Raw genomic sequence first — 19,416 nt, 5'->3', positions numbered from 1 at the left:
CACCGTAGAAAATATTATAATTATTGAAATATATTTTTTGGTGATAAAAAAATTGTAAAAAAAGAAAAGAAAAAGAAAAAAAAAATCTGCTATTTTATCATAAATATATATATAAAAAAAAAAATTAATTAACATTAAACTACGATCAAAAATGCAAATCATTTATGTAGTATTTAAAGAAAAAATATTTAACATTCATCAAAATTATATTATTACACATATTTTACACCCTAAATTATTCATGTTTTAAATGAAATAAGTTAAAAAAAATTTGATTGAATTCTAATTAGAGGGAACACCTTTCAATCTATTAAATTGCGCTTCCAGAGACTCTATTATATTATGTAACATTTATTCCCTTTCATGAGTAATTATCGAAGTGCAGAATATCAGATATAAATTGTATCAAAGCTAAAATTGATCGACTAGAAGAGTTGTGAGAATATCAGCCACACCATCACGAGATGAACGTATAGTTATTCTGTACATCTAAAGAGAAGAAAATTTATATTTTAATAAAGCTGTGGAATAAATTATACAAATTACAAGCAGAACATTTCAAACCTTAGCTTGAATATTTGGTTCTAAACGTAATAAATAACCAATCTGCGCGTTTCTTGTGTTTAAAATTCCAGCTGTAACAAAATTGTCTGGATTAGGATCAATGCCATCTAACAATCCCATATTACAACCCAGAAGCTAAATAGTTAAATTCAAGCATGTAAGCAACCAAAAGTAACGGTATTAACATTTAAAACTTTTCAAACATTTGTGTTATCAAGGTGACTAGAATAACATAAATTATACTTCAAAAAAAAAAAAATTAGTACAAAATATTAAAAACTAGCCTAGATCTCACAAGAAGAGGAGTTAAATATTAAAAACAATTCTATAACATTTAAAAAAATTAAACATTTTTAGATTTTATATATTAATAATATATTAAAATATATTAATAGCATATTAAATGTTAATTTGCAAGATATAGTAAAATATGATACAAATAAATGATTAAGACTGATGGCTTGTAGCCAACGGTGAATGTGTGCATTCGATCAATTAAAATCCATTCTGTGGGTTTTACGTCTGGCTTAGATGTACTAGCCATAAGAGCAAGAAGTGAGTGTGTTTAGCTTTCTATTCACCCGATTTGAAAGTGGACTAAAACATAACAAGACCATACAAGACAACCAAACGGAACATACTAATGCACTACAACATCACATCTGTAGACATCAACAGCCTCTAGAATCAGTTAGTCAAATATTTGTTCTTTGTTGCATATGATCTACACAGAGACTAGAGCGTTAGTTGTGCTCCTTGCCTCCTGAGCATATATTCGTTTTTCTATTTCACAAAAATCTTACCACTCATATTATTTTTTCTTACGATTTTTATTTTTTATTCAACGACACCATCTCATTCTGTTTTTATTATCACATCCAGGTCTACCAGGTCTACGTAACTGGAAGGCTCCATTAGTCACGATCATTGTGTTGCATAAACAATTATAAATATATTAATAGCATTTAAAATATTTATGGATAGCTTTATTCTTTTGGACTATTACAATTCACAATAATTATAAAAATACATAAATATCTTTTATAAATATGTTTACTTTTTTAATATTACATTGTACTGTTTAGTAAATTTTTACTAGTTGATATATATATATATATATATATATATATATATATATATATATATATATATATATATATATATATATATATATATATATATATATATATATATATATATATATATATACACACACACACAGTATCGGACAAAACGAGTGCAACCAAATAATGCTAATTTAGTTTCTTTATACAAAAGTGCTGCATTTTTTCAATTTAGAGAAATAACTATGTAACTGTTTAGAGACAAAGTTCTTCAAGTTTTATTCATCACAAAGTTCATTATTTGTACACGAAAATTAATAAATTAATCAAAAGTATCTCCCACAGGTTCTTGATAGGGTTGAGATCCGAGATTGAGGCGGCCAATCCATCACCGATAGGTGTTTGTCTTGAAACCACTGCTTGACTACTTTTGCAGTGTGTTTCGGATCGTTGTCTTGCTGAAAAACCCACTTTATTGGCATATTCCATTCAGCATGAGGTAACATAACATCTTTCAGGATATTTTTATACATGAAACGGTCCATTATTCCATTGTTTCGATGTATTGGACCGGGACCATTAGCAGAAAAACACTCCCAGACCATTACATTGCCTCCACCATGCTTAAGGCAGTAATGTAAATCGAGGCGTTTTCCGGCCGGTCGACGTACACGGCAAATGCCATCGCTCCCAATGATGTTGAACTTCGATTCATCACTGAACAGGACAGTTCACCATTTCTGCACATTCCAGTCAATATGAGACGTAGCAAACAGGAGTCTTTTCTTCTGGTTTTTTAGTGAAATCAGCGGTTTCTTTGCAGGGCGTCGAGAAAACAATCCGGCTTCAACAGCACGTCGCCTGATTGTTCGGTCCGATACAGGCAGCTCTAATTGCTTTTGTATCTCGACTGATGATATCCAGGGATCCTTCTTGACGGATCTGACGATCATAGAATCCTCTCTAGAAGTGGTGGAACGCGGTGTTCCACCTTTGTTATCCGCTGCCAACGTCCCCTTGGAACAATAATAGTCTTGATACAGTCCATTTTTTCACGCGATATTTATCAAAAATACTTTTTTGTGACATTCCACTTACGTAATCGCCAATAATTTTCTTTCTTAGTTCCAATCCAAGACTGTTGGGAGCCATTTTTGCACTTGAAGTCATAAAAATAATAAAAATAAATAGTCACGCTTCTCAAGACTTACCATGTTACATTTACATTGTGATGATACAATAATGCTCTGTGGAACACAACGTCTTGGTTGGATGTGGACTGTATTGATGTAATTAAACACTTGCTGTATTTCACTTTTTGTATTGATGTTCTTCGATAAAACACTTTGATAAAACTCACTTCGATAAACTGTCTTGATAATACTGACTGATTGACTTCCATATACTGACTGAATTACATGTCAATTTACATGTCTCTTATACAGTATAATGACCCTGTGTGAACCTGTTCTGGAAGATTCTAGATGCTTCTTTTCGATGCTTCTGGATGCTACTGGATGCTTCCAGATGCTTCTTCTGGAAACTTCTGCATGCTTCTGGAAACTTCCTTTAATTATTAAAAAACTTCCATGACGTTGACATGGACCAGACTTAAGAAAATAAAACAAACCAAAAAAGTTGCACTTGTTTTGTCCGCTGCAAAATGGCACTTGTCAACGAAATTCTGCCTGTGTGCTGTCACCTGTCCAGAACTGTTTGCTGTGGTAGTATAGTTCGTTTCATTTTTAAGACGTGTAAAATTAGGAACACTTTTTAGCATTATTTGATGTTGGTTGCAAATGTTTTGTCCAATACTGTATATATATATATATATATATATATATATATATATATATATATATATATATATATATATATATATATATACATATATTTATATATATATATATATATATATATATATATATATATATATATATATATATATATATATATACATATATATATATACATACATATATATATACATACATACATATATTTATATATACATATATATATATATATATATATATATATATATATATATATATATATATATATATATATATATATATATATATATATATATATATATATATATATTTGATCAGAAGTTGATGGGAAAAAAAAATGTTAAATTTACAACACAAAAAAGTTCATAAGTTTTCCCTCGCATAGTCTAATGTTAAGTAAAAATTTAAAATATTTAAAAAAATTTAAAAATAAATTTAAAAAATTTAAAATTCTAGTGTGATTAATTGAACATTAAAATTACCATTAAAGATAAGTTTATTGTTCAATTAATGCTCAATTCATATTTGCTGCAGTGTAGTATGTTTTTTTGAAATTTAGTGTAATGTCATATACATTCTTAAACATATAAACTGTCATATAATGTTGTATATATCAAACTCATAAATTTTTGTTAATGTTTTAGCATTTATAGTTAATTAATGTTTAGCAGTCACATTTATTAAAACAGCTTTTGCTACATTTGTGGCCTATTTATAAGTATTCAATGTGTAATGCAATTTCTAGTTAGCATTTTATTTTTATTTTAGTTGCAAAGCAGGTGATTAAAAAGAGAGCTGCGCTCCACATTATTGAACAGTTACACTTCTCTCTACTTAATGGGGAATGCAAATCAATGTCACTTGCAGTTCCCATAATAAGGTGTAAACAGAAAAATTACACTGATAACTGCTTCTTTTGTTGCACACAAGTGTATAATAATTATATAAAAACTAGAAAAAACAATTGTTAAAAATGATAAACAGGTAGTTTAATTATTGGAACTTACTGCTTTTAATTATGCACTAAAAGGCACCAAGACAAATTACTTTGCTAATAAAACCAGTGCCTCATGAAGATAGACTGTCTGCAGATCTACCAAACATCAATGACTCTTTAAATGATTATAGCAAGCCAGAGGTGACCAATACTTATGTGTAGCGCTACAGGTCAATCATCATCTGACACTCAACTTATTAATCAAGCTGATCTGAATGACATAATATTGGGTTTTACTAATGTTGGAGTAAATGAGTTATGTTACACAAAACTTTTAGTTTAAGTGCATTAGTTTGGGTGCCCATACCAATTAAACGGAATGGAAATACATCTAGGTGGCACTGCAAGTACTTGAAACACATTGATGATTTGCAGTAACTTAAAGATTAATACTCTTCTACTAGAAATGCAACTGGGAAATACAAAATATACGTTTCTTGTGCATTTCATCGCTAAAATGCATTATCAACTTGTCTCCTTTTCAGAAAACCTTGGTATATTTGCTGATGAATACAATGAAAGATTTTAATACAACAAGTCTCTCATCATGGCTGTGTCAAGGTGGGACATGATGAGAGACTTTTGCTAGTTTCTGAAGAAGTAATAAATAAATCTAAAATACAGACAACAAAATCTATTAACTCAACATTTTTAACAAATACTTAATGGAACTTTGTGATGTAAAACTTCATGTGACAATGTGACTTTCTGATGACATTTAGTAGTTTAATTATTAGAAAATTTAGTAGTTTAATTATTAGAAAAAGAAAACAAATTTTGATGATTTTTGTTATGAACTCTTTTGTTACAATGCATTCTCAACTTGTTTTCTTTTCAGACTCTTCTTGTTGTCCCCTAAAAACAGGTTAATCCATTATTAGACATTCAAATCACTCCTACTTCTGTTGTTAAAATTATTTCTCACTTAAAAATTCATTATAGCTTGTGGTCCAGACAACATTTCTGTCGCAGTCTTACAAAAAATAATCAATAATAACAGTCTTCATCTTCATAACTTTCTTCATTTCTCTAAAATATTTTGAAAGTGCTTTTGAAACTGAATCTTAATTTACTGTTTGCACGATAATGGAATCTGTAGTTTCAATTTATAAAATACTAGAAAATGCTGTTACCCTTTTAACTATTACCTAATCATATATAACTTACTCTCTGACAACCAACACAGATTTTGATCCTCAAGTACCACAAGGTTTTATTCAAGGTATTGTTATTTTTTATACTTATAAATGCTCTTACTGATAATCTTACAAGGTGATCAATATACCATTACATCTTAAATCTAAACTGAGGTCAAAAATCTAATTGCATCGAAAAAGTCATCACTTTTTTTATCGGTTAGAATAAGCAGCTGAATTGGTTATGATTCAACTAAATCAAAAAGTTAACTAAATTATTTATGATTCAACTAGATTGGTTTAGCTTCAACTGTTAAACCAATAAGCTAAACCTTTACTGTTAATTAACTATAACAAATATAACACCTGCTAGAAGCTCTTTCTGGAAGTTAATGGGCAATTACTTGTTGCAAGGCCTATATTCATACATACATTGAGTAACTACTGAATTAAGTCATATTTGAAATTGATTGATTTAATAGGTAACTACTAGTATTGTATTATTAGTTGGTTGGTAAAAAACTTTATGTTTAGTATGTAAAATTATAGCAATAGTAAATACCTTTAGTTTAGAAGATTCCGTATCAATGGGATGATTTGCATTAAAAACTTTTTGACTTTCTTGTCCCAGTCTTAATAAACAGAAAGAACATATCAGTTTTTACTTGCTTCAATGATAACATATAAAATGCATTAACTAAAACACTTAAAAAAATATAAATAAAAACACACTGATCAAATTACATAATTAATACATTTGCATAATAGTAGTATTATAAAACCATGTTTACAAAAAATATATATTAAACATATATATAACATAGAACATATGTAAACAGGAAACATGTATAACATATATATATAATTAAAGGAAAGCTATAATATGTTTTCTAATGCAATTTACACATAATAGTTAAGCCTAGTTCCAGTCTTTAAGTACCTGATTAAAATAACAGTAGTCAATCAAAAATTATATCTTTAAAAAGCAAGCACATTAATTTAAGAATAGTCAAACTTTGAGATGCAAAATTTTAGATCTTCAAACAATAAATAAATTACACTTCTTATTTTTTTAAGGAATTTTTAATATACTTTATTTAGATAAGTACAGTAAAATAAATGTTATATTAGATGGTACTTAGATGTACAATCATTTTTAATTATTGACTAAATTCATGAATTTAATTTTTGTAAATTAGTAAACTATCTTTGTAGAAAAAGTATAAAATATTATTTTGAAAATAAATTCAAAAATAAATTTACCAAGCCTTCTATGTAATGAATATTTCAAGAGCTTTAATAAATAAATAAAATAAACAACAGCATGAAATGATCAATGGGTGGAACTTTTAATCCATAATTCTTAAAAAATAAGGCTAGCCAAAACATGTATGTCAATAAAGCTAAATATTGTAAGAAAACTTTGGTGAGCAATTAACGACACAATTTGAGCTGGTGAATTTTTAGATTCTGTGATATTTCTATACTTTTTTTTTTAAATAGATATTTCTTGACTTTTTCTTTTTTTTTTTATAGATATTTCTAGACTTTTTCTATAAAGGCTATGTAAAAATAGTTTTTTTAAACTATAATAAAGATTTTTTTAGTTTTTTCATATACTCTATTTTATATCAATTTTTATTTATACATATTTAAATTTATTATTTTGCTTAATTATTTTTCACAAATATAATATTATAAATCTAACCCTAATTTTAACCCTGCTCTAATCGAAACACTAAGTAGTGGCACTCCCTTGCATGTTCTACCTATTCAACAGTTGATGCATGAAAAAACAAAGAATGATAAAAAAAAATTATTTTGGGCTCAACCTAAACCCTCAATATAGCAGCTAATCCCTTACATATCTTCCCTAAATCAGTCAATGTATGTACTGAAGCCTGTGTAATGTCATCAGTGTGTATCTAATGCTACATGTGTACGTATGCATGCATGCATGTATGTATGTATGTATGTATGTATGTATGTATGTATGTATGTGAGTGTGTGTATGAATGTATTTACACCCACATACAAATATATACATAATTTTCTTTTTACACCTTCACTTCCAACAAGGGTGGGAGCAACCGCTATTAGAGTTGGGAGTTACTGGAAGAGAAAAGATGAAGTTAATAGAGCAAGATAACGATTGCCAGATGACTGAAAAAGATTGTAAATTTTATGAATCAGGAAAATAAGGAAGCAAATTTCTTGATATATATATATATATATATATATATATATATATATATATATATATATATATATATATATATCTCAAGAGAATTATATATATATATATACACAAAGCAAATACAGGTAAACATGTTTGACACAATTTATACATAACAAGTGTTATTAGTTTCTGTTATTACCCAGAAAGACTTTTCCATCTTGTGAAGAAATCACTAACAGACATTTCAGCAGGGGTAGAAAACTTTATCAAGAAAACAGGCAACTTTACTTGAAGAACTTGAGAGAAACCATTAATACTATAAGAATAAAACATTATTAAAAAATAGCACAAAAAAAAAAAAGCAACTAAATTGTAATAAGCAATAAATTAAGTTTTTACACAAATGAGAAATCAAGTGTAGGGACAACAGAAAACTCTTGTATAGCTTCAACTTTTATGACTTGTTGTATTTGAGCACCACCATCAATTACAGTGGTTATTGGCTGCACTTCAATTGTTAATCCTATGCATATGACTTAAGGAAAACTGGCTTATACAAATGTATTTTTAAAATAATTTCATATGAAAACAAAAAATATTATAAATGTCAGTTATGTCAATAATAAATACATAAAAAAATATGCTTTACAGGCTTCTCATAAGACATGTGCGGTTGCATGCCCTATATGAGCACACATATAATATTTTGTTTTGATAACTTGACCATGGCTCTTTACAAGTTTTGATAATTAGCACATTTGAAAAATGTGCTAAAAAAACTAAAAGTAAACTAACCCTAAACTGAAAAAAAAAACTTTATATTTTCTAATATAATTTACTAAGCAAATAACATATATAAAAAACAAGATCCATTAAAAGGATTTGAGCCTGCATCCACTACTGAACAGTCACGCCTCTTTATAATATCATATAAATACAAAGCACTGCACTAAAGTTAAAACATCATATAAATACGAAGCGCTGCACTAAAGCTATACAAAAAGTTATCAGCTTTAAATTATCAATTGAGAATTTTAAATTTAAAAATTATTAGGTTTGAAATATAAATTGAGACACTTCTAAATTAAAAATATTAATTTTGTTTTTCTTTTTACTGGTTTTTCTGTTTTAGTCTTAGTTTAGTTTTTTCAGCGTATTTTTAATACGCTGAAAATTATCAAAAGATGCAAAGTTGAAAAGTTATCAAAACATGCAAAGTACCATGGTCAAGTTATTAAAACAAAATATTATATGCGTGGTCATAAAAGGCATACGACTGCTTGTCTCTTACTTTCCACCAAAAACAAACTGCAAAACCTTTTAAAGAGTTTCTTTGGTTTTTACATTTTGATTGAATTAAGCAGAGATTTAAAGGGACTCAAGGATTTAAAGGCGAAAAAATTTAATAACAACACTTTGAAGTCCTGGAGGTTTGTTTAAAAAATGTTAAAATTTTATAGAAGTTTGCAATTTTTCTCAAAAAATAAATATTAAGAACCCTATATTCCATCATTTTTAAACTCAGAGTCTTGGAATGTACGGCTACAATAAAACATATAGACTCTAGCTTCTAAAATAATAGATTCAAGGTCTCAAGTCTTAACTTTTTTGCTTCGGAGTTCAGAAGGTACTAAATATTATTTTGAGTTTCAAGACTCTAAAATTTAGGAAGAAGTAATGAATATTTGACTCTAAACTATTCCTAAGAATATTTATCGCTAAATATCCAATAGTTTCAAAATGTAGTAAGGAACCTAGAGTTTTAAAAAAACTTAACAAATGACATCAGCTGAATTTTCAAAAAAATAAACAACACTTTAATATTTTTAAGACAAGTAATAAGATTTGAATTAAAGACAAAAATATAAGTTTTAAAAATAAAATAGAAATATAATAAAAATAATAAGTTTTATAAATAAAGGAGAAAAAAATAAAAATATAAGGTTTATAAATAAAGGAGAAAAAAATAAAAATACAATTTTTATAAATAAAGGAGAAAAGATACGCTCCTTTTGTTCTTCCAAATTAACTTTAGAACTGAAGTTGGTCATTGGAAAAGATGTCTTATTGCCATAAAATACACTCAGACGACCTTAAAAATTTAATTTCTATCAGAAATAAGATGGTTTGCATTATTTAAATTTATCATTACAATATGTAAAACTTACCAACATTTAATCTATATTCTGACTTGACACCAACTTGCAAGACATCATTTTCAAACAAAATACCATTATTTTTGCAAACAAATCTATTAACAAAACTTTGATTAAACAAATGTTATTACACAATAAACATTTTATAATTTTTATCATAAAATTAAAAAAAGAATTTAAAACTAAAATAACTTGGGATAACACAGCAAGCATAAAATTAAAAAAAGAATTTAAAACTAAAATAACTCGGGATAACACAGCAAGCATAAAATTAAGCATAGAGCAACTGATATAGAAAAATAGAATCAATATTTATTTTAAAAAATGTTTTCAATAAATTTGCTTTATGGCCTGGGTTAAGGCGGTGTAAACTTTAATAAACCAAATATTATATTTGCGTTGTGTTAAAATTATTTATAAGTTATATTTAATCATAATTTAATAAACATACTTATCTAAATTATTTGTAATTGCTTTTGTTGAAAACGGGGATTCACTATGATCAGAATCAAAAATATCTAACAAAGTACCAGTTGATGATGGGGTTGTTGTTGGCAATCTACTGACGACATCTAATATTTAAAAATACATATTTTAAAAAAACAAAAACAATATCAAACCAACTGTTGATTAAATTTATGATAATTTCATATACAAGAATTTAATACTATTTTATAATACATATGCTATTTGATATTTATTTTATATTAAAATATATATCCTATATGCTAACAAACATCCTACATGTTAAGAAACAAGACTCCTAATGATTAAAACACTTGGTATATTGTGTCAGAAATAAAATAAATATATATATCAAGTTATTTTTTTACACAACTGATATTTAAATTTTAAAAAATATTAGGAAACAAGTACTAAATGATTATTTTTAATATTTCTGATTATTTTTTTTTTAATAAGTTAAATAATTATTCATTACAAAATTTACCATACTTTATTTATTTTAAAAGTTGTATATTTAAAAAAAAGTTTAAGCAAAATTTATAAAAAAAAAAAAAGTGATTTCTTTAAGTTTGACTAACATTGGACAAATACATACAAATAATAATTAACTTTTAAATGATTGATGCAAATAAAAAAAATTAACTACTTTGTGGAGCTGCTACTGTAATTGGTGCTGGTGGAGGTTCTGAAACCTAAATTAAACTCAAAATTCAATTTATAATAATAAAATTATATACTCTACATAACAAAAGTAAATCTCTATATAAATATACAAAATAATATATAATAATAAATAATCAATATAAGTAAAAAAACATACATATACATAAAGAAAAAACATGGTACACTATATTATTTTAGTGGTTAATTTAAAAAAAGAACTTGGTGAAAATACTTTGCAACATCAAACAACATATTATTTAAATTTGCAAGCAACATATAAAAAATATATTGTTATAAGAAATTTTATTCAGCATATAATAAACAACATAACTAATATTTCAAAAGATACATCAGTATTTCAATAGATACATCAGTTAGTTTTGAGCAGTTTTTTTTAAAAATGTTTTACAAGTCGATTAAATTTATGGTCTCATAAATAAGAACCTAATTAAAATAAATAGTTAGGGGGCTATAATAAGTATGAACACAGTAAACAGCTGATTTAGGACTCCAAAAAAGTCTTAGGCAATTCGACATTTCTGATACATAACATAATATTTATTTTTTAAATTCAATGTTTTTGTTAAAAAAAAGATATTTAATTTTTGGAGATATAACAAATGAGAGTGTCTCTCAATTGCTATATTTTATATCTAGATAATATTATTTGCTAGATTTTATATTGCTACTCAAATGCACTGCCTTTAACCTGCTTTTCTCTTTGTATGTATTCATACATTTTTGGGCAAACCCCTCCCCCATACTTGCATACATTCTTTATAGATGACCCCTTATTATGTTAGTAATTTATGAACTGTACAAATCGCACATAGTATGGTACTTCTATTCTCAAACTTATATCCATATTATATACTAATATTTTATAACAACATATTTTAAATTTGAGATTATAAGGCTTTAGTATAGTTTGATATACCAAAAATAAAGTCTAAACAATAGATATATAGAAACTTTATTGGTGTAAACAATTAAACATTTGGAAAAACACTTTATGATCAAAAAATTTGAGTTAATATATGCAGGTAATACGTTATTATGTACAAAAAAAAGTTTAAAAAAAAAAATTTATACCACAGAATGATTTGCAGGAGCTGGAACCGGTTGTTCAAGATCATCTTTTTCTACATTACCGCCCTTCTTCTTCTTTAACTTTGCTAAAAGTGACGATTCACGTTCTGGAAATGGAGGCATTTCCTCAAGAACTAAATAAAATTTTTTTAACTCTATATAACATATGGGTCAAATAATTACAAAACATTTTGCTCACTCTTTTTTTTTACTTTCTTTAAAACAAAAAAGCCTGCTCTTAAAACCTTTTTAAATGCTTTATTTGTTTAGTTATTATTAATTTGAATAGGTTATATGTAAATACAGATAAATCATAAAATCTAGAGTTGAGTGATTAACTTGAGCTGTATATTGTATTCTAAACTGATTACCTAATAGATTTGTCTTGCATCTTATAATAAAAGAACTCAATAAATAATTTATTACTGTAGGCGCTACCAAAGATAAATTTTTAGCAAATAAGTTAAAAATACAAATAACTTTTGCTTATATAACTTATATAAAAAATCTTAATTGCTTTTTTTTAAAATGAAACTAATTTATATTGACTACAAAATGTAACCACAAAACCTCCCGATGTAGCAGCACTCTGTTGCGAGTCAGGCTATTTGTCAGTCGATGTAGCAGCACTCTGTTGCGAGTCAGGCTATTTGTCAGTCGATGTAGCAGCACTCTGTTGCGAGTCAGGCTATTTGTCAGTCAATGTAGCAGCACTCTGTTGCGAGTCAGGCTATTTGTCAGTCGATGTGGCAGCACTATGTTGCGAGTCAGACTATAAGATAGCCGATGTAGCAACACTCTGCGCATGATTTACAGTAAAAAAAAATTAAAATATTTTATTAAAAAAAATAAAATAAAATAAAAACATTGTTTATATTATTAAAAACATTCAGGTCAACTAAATTTGTGTTTTTGCAGTTTTTTTAAAAAACGATTAATTTGTAATTAAATTAATGGTTTTAACTTTCTGACAACACGGAAATGTTGGATGTCAAAAGTAATTAAAAGTGACGTATTTGTTGGCAAAAGAATCATTTTTTACCTTCCGTACTCCCAAATTATCACTTATAGAAATATATATATATATATATATATATATATATATATATATATATATATATATATATATATATATATATATATATGTAATATATGTAAGATGGGGTAATTTCGCCACTAATTCTTTCAATTTAAATAACTTGAGAACTAAAAATGAAAATCGATTTTTATTTTTTTTAATTTATTGTTAATAGTATTTTTATATACTTTAACTTAAATAATTAGAACAGAAAAAATGGGATGGTTAAATTACCTTAATAAAATCTAATTTGGGGGAATTTGGCCACCTATGTTATTTACAACATAAATTTCTTATTTTAATTTATAAATCTTAAAAAACATTTACATCAGTTAAATAAAAGAAATCTAACAATATTCAATAAGTGGGGGCATGGCCATCGACACCGAGAGGTAACAGGGAATGTACCCCTCCACCTTTTTTACCTAAATTTTTTTTTAAATGTAGGATATTTTAGAAGATTTGTTAATGTACCAGGCCCAGTTATCTTTTCTGGATATTGAATTCTTCCTCCTAGTGTCCTTTAAGGTATACAATATAATTCTGCTGCTCGCAGGCAACTCAGTTTGCCAGCTTTAACTTTTGTAATGGCTTTTTCCATTAGCTCTTCGTTATGATTGGTGATGGATTTTCTCTTGTAGTTTTGCTGCATTATTGCTGATAATTGATCGATTTAATTAATTTGAATTGATTATAAAACCAACATGACTTGAGAAATTAATTACTTAAACAAGAGGAAGGGAAATAATATTATTTATCCAATCAAAGCGCATTTCTATTTAATATAAATAGGTGGCAAAATTCCCCCATTTAGTATTTCTGTAATAAGTTTGGCACCAATCAAAATTATGTCAATTTTTGTCAATTAATTTTCTTACCAAGTTTGCACAAAAAGATTTTTTTTTTTTTTTACATAATTTGATAAGAAATTTGTTTTTCTTCTAATAAAAATTTGATCTATAAAAAAATCTTATTCCTGAGTAAAGTTAAAGTTATAAAAGTCGATATACATCAATTTGTGGCGGAATTTCTAAAGTGGCGAAATTACCTCATTTTACTCTCTCTCTCTCTCTCTCTCTCTCTCTCTCTCTCTCTCTCTCTCTCTCTCTCTCTCTCTCTCTCTCTCTCCATATATATATATATATATATATATATATATATATATATATATATATATATATATATATATATATATATATATATATATATATATATATAATTTGCATAATAAATGAGAATAAAAATCTGCATTTTTAAAAAAGCACTAATTTTTTAAAAGTTTAATACCCACAATTTCACACTTGTACAAATTTTAAAGATTTCAATATTGCTATTTTTTTATTTATATATGCATATTTATTATGCATATTTATAATTATATATGCATATTTATATGCATTACTTATATATGCATATTATTTATATATGCATAGTTTTTGACTTTATAAAAAATTCCAGAAATTTTTTTCTATGAAAATCCTGGAAAATTATTTGAATAAAAAATCATAAAAAAAAAAAAAATTTTTGATTGTATTTATTGACAATAAAAACTTTTGTAAACTTTTAAAACGGAATTTAGATTTTTTTACTTTTTACAAAAAGGAATTTCTAATATTCGAAAAAGTTAATTTGAATGAACTAAAAAGAAAAAAAAAAGAAAAAAAAAAATTGATACAAAAATTATTCTTGTGAAAAATTCAATTATAAAAAACAAAATTTATATAATTATTTTCAAATTATTAACAAAAAACATCAGGAAATTTCTGGAAAATTAAAGGAGTTTTAAGCGAATTTCCAGAATTCCTGGAAAAAACTCATCTACATATATGACATTATAGATAAAAAGCTGAAGATATTTTTTACAATTGGATGTCCTTCCTGATATAAACCCGTTTTGCAGATCAGGAGCCATATTTTATTGTGAAAATACCACTAGGAAGATTATTATCATAGATATATGAGCTCCACCTACCCTTATCCACAATTAAATTGGAGTTTTATATCAGAGTTTTTTTTCTTCTAAGTAAGTTTCTTACAAATTAGTTAAAACCATCATCAACCCCACATTTTCAACATAAATAAAAAATTTTTTATTAATAAATATAGATTAGATTTAGATTAGACTAATTCACTGTAGATCAGAAAAGTTCTTCCTTTTTAAAATGAAATTAATAAATACGACAACATTGTTTAAAATAGTTATCTTTAAAAATAAAAATGTTTATTTTTTTAAAACAAATTTAACACAAAATAAAAAGTCCAAAAATTAAAGAAATATTCCAGCAACAAAAACTATTATATGACTGAAAATCAAATGAAAAATTATAAATAAATAAAAAATTTTAAGTCACAAACTTTAATAATAAGACTTAAATTATTGCAAATCAAAAGTATTGTAAAAATAAAATTGAAATTATAATAAATATTGTTTAAATTTTTAAAAAATTTATTAAAAAAAAAAAAAATATTTAAGATTTGAGCAAAAAGTTAAAACATGTTACCAGTTGCTAAAACATCTTGTGTTGCAATATTACTCAATTGTAAATACTCAACAGCACGTTGTTGTAACTCGGTATCTGCATTGCGAACATTTATATCAGACCGCAACACCTAAGAGAAATAAATAATTAAAAATAAAGATAATAAATAATTAAAAAGTTTGACAAAATTCCTAGCATATCAGCACTCTACAATTGACCAGAATTCACTCTTATTAGAAAAAACTTATGTTTTTGCTCTGTATACTAATTTAAGGGTTGTGGTTCTAAAAGTGATATCAATTTTGATTTCTTGTTGCTGTAGATAGCTTAGCAACCTAATACTTTCCTTAGATACATATGGAGTAAATAGATTTTTAAATAACTTTTTGTTTTTTAACTTACCTATTTTGAATAACATTTAGACATTTAGGTTATTAAATACCTTAACAAAAATGAAAAACATCAAATAGTGCATAAAAACATTGACAATATGAAATTAAATGAATAACTTATAAAACAATAACATTGGGTAAAGATTGTTGAGTAATTGAAAAAGAAATATTTTATGATTTATTTTAAGTGATATAGATTTACGCAGTGAAGAAATAACAGTCACAATGTAAAATCTGAATATAAGGTTTTGATCAATACTGAGAGTTTTAGCTGTTTATTCATATTCTGAAAAATACGGCTCTGAAGTAACGACATTATTGTTTGTTCCAAAACCACCACTTTTGAGGAAATCTACCAAACCCATATTGCTCATCAAGTCAATTTCTTAAATTTAATAATCTTCTTAGTCATACATACCATTTATAAATTTCCTTTAGATCTTGCTTGCCACCTCTTTCTTTTTTATATGCAAAATTGACTCAAAAAATTAAATCCACAATTAGAGACTGAACAGAACGTATTTAAAATCTCTGTAAGTATATTCTTTATTGAGGATAACAAGACTGTTCATACTTTTGTGGAGAGACACCACACACTAAACAACATTTTGATGAGTTATTTGTTCCAGATTTGTTTGACGCATGGTTTGAACCTTTCCCTGTTACTTCAATAATGCATTTCAGTTAAATTGAAAACTCAAACACATAATACGATTATACCCAACCCTTTTATATAACTCTTAATATATTAACTTTGTTCAAGTAAATATTGACCTTGTTCAGCACAAAATTATCTTGTTCAAACACAGATTCCTTGAACACCTTCTTGTATGCAAATCTCAAAGGTCTGCTGCGGATGATATCTTTTGATTTCTCCAAAAAAGCATCCTTTCATTACTGTTGTGAAATTCAGTCAAGTCCAATGCAACTAGACAGGCAATTATTACCCATTCTTAACATTATAAATCTCTGTTCATGTTAGGTTCTGATTTAACTTGTTTTGGCTAGTATCAAAATCAAAAGCACACACACAAGAGTAATTATTTTAATTCCGTTGCTTTTCATTAACAAGTAGCTCAGATTCTTGAACTGCACAGATTCTTTGTAAAGCATGATTGGTTAAACCTTTTAAAGGAACTGAAACTGAATCCTCCACTGTTATATTGATAACATTTCAGCTTTGCATTCCTGACATGATTGTAATCAAGCTAAATGGTATGTTCTTTCTCCAAGGCACTTCTAATCAATTGATAGGAAGATTTTGTCAAACTGGCATTAATTAATAAGGCCAAAGCATTGTTTGCTGAATATTTACTTGCTTCATCTGTAATTTAAATATATGGCTAGCATCAGATGAATAAGATTCAAGCAAGCTAGATACAACTTTCCAGTTTTATTAGAAGTATCAAATTTAACAAGTTTTTGACCAAATCTACTTGTATTAGGTTCATCCAATGTTTTTCTGACAATTAAGTTTTTTGAGAAAAAAAAAAAAAAAAAAAAAAAACTTTGGTTAAATATATTGTAAATGAAATCACAAAACATTGATCTCACCAAAACTAGTAAAATAAAAATGTTAAAAAATATTATAATAATTAAAAACATTTTTTATGTTCAACGCACCTAAGGGATTAATAAATATTGAAATTAAATATTCACATTTTGGCCACCCGCTGTGCACTGTTGTAAACAAGTACATATTTTGACAATATTTCTAACAATAAAACTGAACCAGTTATTTTTTAAATAATAACCATTGTTATGTTTTGAAAATATTTGTATTTTAACTCTTTTGAATTAAACTCGAATAAAATATCTATTCATTTATTTAATATGTAATAATCTAATCAAGATTTGAACTCATAAAATTTAACTGAATTAGAAAAAGTAAAATCTTAATTTTAGCATTAAATCAAAAATATCTTGATAAACCAAACTTACTTCTTGTATAGTAGCTTTAATTTCAGGAAACAAATTGATAAGCTTAATATAAGCCGATAACAAAAGTGCCTTTGTTGACACTGTCGAAAGAGGAAACTTTCTATGAAGTAGTTGGAACTGTACAGCTGGCCTTTAAAACAAAATAAACTTATTATAATTTTTAATTAAATCTATGCATATTTAAGAAAAAAACATTTTTTAAAACTATTTTCAAAAAATAAAATAACATTTTCCAGACATTTTCAGAAATGCTAAATTTCTTTCCACAAATATGTTATAACTCATATTACACTTAAATTTTTGAGAAATTATTGAGAAAGTATTAAAATATAAAAATAACTTACTTAATCAAATAACTATTAAATATGAAAAAAAAACTTACGATGATCGCGGATCACCAGCTATCAAGTTTCCAAACTCTCCTAATATGTAACCTCCAACCTTTACCATGTTTTCATGACAATCATGAGCTTGAATAGCTTCAAAAACAGTCTTTGCAGCATACCCTTGTATATCATCTCGATTAATAATAACTTGTATTACACGATACCAAACCTTTTTATAATAACTATACACTAAAAATTATTCATATAAATAACAAAGCAGCGTTTAACAAGTAAACAAAAATTATACCTCTTCTCCCACAAAGTCACCTCCAATACGAATTAACTCTAATATTGTGTCTACATACCAAGAGTAATCAGTCGCATACTTTTCAGCAAGAATAGCGATTTTTAAAACCTTTGAAAATAATGCTTAATACTTGATACTCACATTCATAAACAATTAAAACTAAAAGCTGTAAAATTTTGTTTGAGGATTTCTTTCTGAAAATTCTATTATGAAATAATCAAATGCAAGCTAATTTAAATAAAGTATTTTACCAATTCTTCACGTATAGCAAAATCGGCCTGCTTTAAGTAAGTTAGCATTTCAGAGACAACTTCAGAAGCATTGCTGCTATCACACATCACATACAACAAATCAACAGCTCTTTGACGCACACTTACATCACGTTCTGTCTATTTAAAACAATATTAGTTAAAAAAAGTTAAAAACTCATTTAAAAGTGAAGTTTCTGATCAGAAAGATTTTATTTAAAACTAACCTTTAATGCAGTTATGACGGTTTCTTGATGTTTTCTAACAGCTTCTGCAGAAGACTCAGAGTTTGCCATGGTGCACAAACTTTCCAACGCAAGATATCTGTAATAATAAATAATAAAATCTGTAAGAACATAAAATAACTAGTAATAAATAGTTAATACAACAAACTAAATAACTAAATAATTTATATTTTTATTATATATATATATATATATATATATATATATATATATATATATATATATATATATATATATATATATATATATATATATATATATATATATATATATATATATATATCAGTGTA

At 26.2% G+C, this 19,416-nt stretch overlaps 1 protein-coding gene across 1 annotated transcript in view; it reads right to left on the bottom strand.

Annotated features, from left to right (window-relative positions):
- Nucleotides 1-205: 205 nt before the first annotated feature.
- LOC100210303 (AP-2 complex subunit alpha-2) overlaps nt 206-19,416 on the bottom strand; it is a 46,908-nt gene continuing 27,697 nt past the window's right edge. Inside the window, exons 11-26 of the mRNA XM_065790622.1 lie at nt 19,109-19,205; nt 18,885-19,022; nt 18,634-18,741; nt 18,383-18,555; nt 18,001-18,130; nt 15,689-15,797; nt 12,113-12,243; nt 11,004-11,049; nt 10,344-10,464; nt 9,905-9,987; nt 9,742-9,828; nt 8,136-8,259; nt 7,936-8,052; nt 6,120-6,189; nt 565-699; nt 206-489 (exon numbers count right to left, since the gene is read on the bottom strand). Of these exons, the coding sequence (XP_065646694.1) occupies nt 412-489; nt 565-699; nt 6,120-6,189; nt 7,936-8,052; nt 8,136-8,259; nt 9,742-9,828; nt 9,905-9,987; nt 10,344-10,464; nt 11,004-11,049; nt 12,113-12,243; nt 15,689-15,797; nt 18,001-18,130; nt 18,383-18,555; nt 18,634-18,741; nt 18,885-19,022; nt 19,109-19,205 (1,747 nt within the window). The 3' untranslated portion in view covers nt 206-411. The remainder of the gene's footprint in view (nt 490-564; nt 700-6,119; nt 6,190-7,935; nt 8,053-8,135; nt 8,260-9,741; nt 9,829-9,904; nt 9,988-10,343; nt 10,465-11,003; nt 11,050-12,112; nt 12,244-15,688; nt 15,798-18,000; nt 18,131-18,382; nt 18,556-18,633; nt 18,742-18,884; nt 19,023-19,108; nt 19,206-19,416) is intronic.

Source organism: Hydra vulgaris, chromosome 02 (assembly GCF_038396675.1).
Source record: "Hydra vulgaris chromosome 02, alternate assembly HydraT2T_AEP".
Lineage (NCBI taxonomy): Eukaryota > Metazoa > Cnidaria > Hydrozoa > Anthoathecata > Hydridae > Hydra > Hydra vulgaris.
The sequence above is the reverse complement of the archived record's forward strand: the minus strand, read 5'-3'. Positions and strand labels throughout refer to the sequence as shown.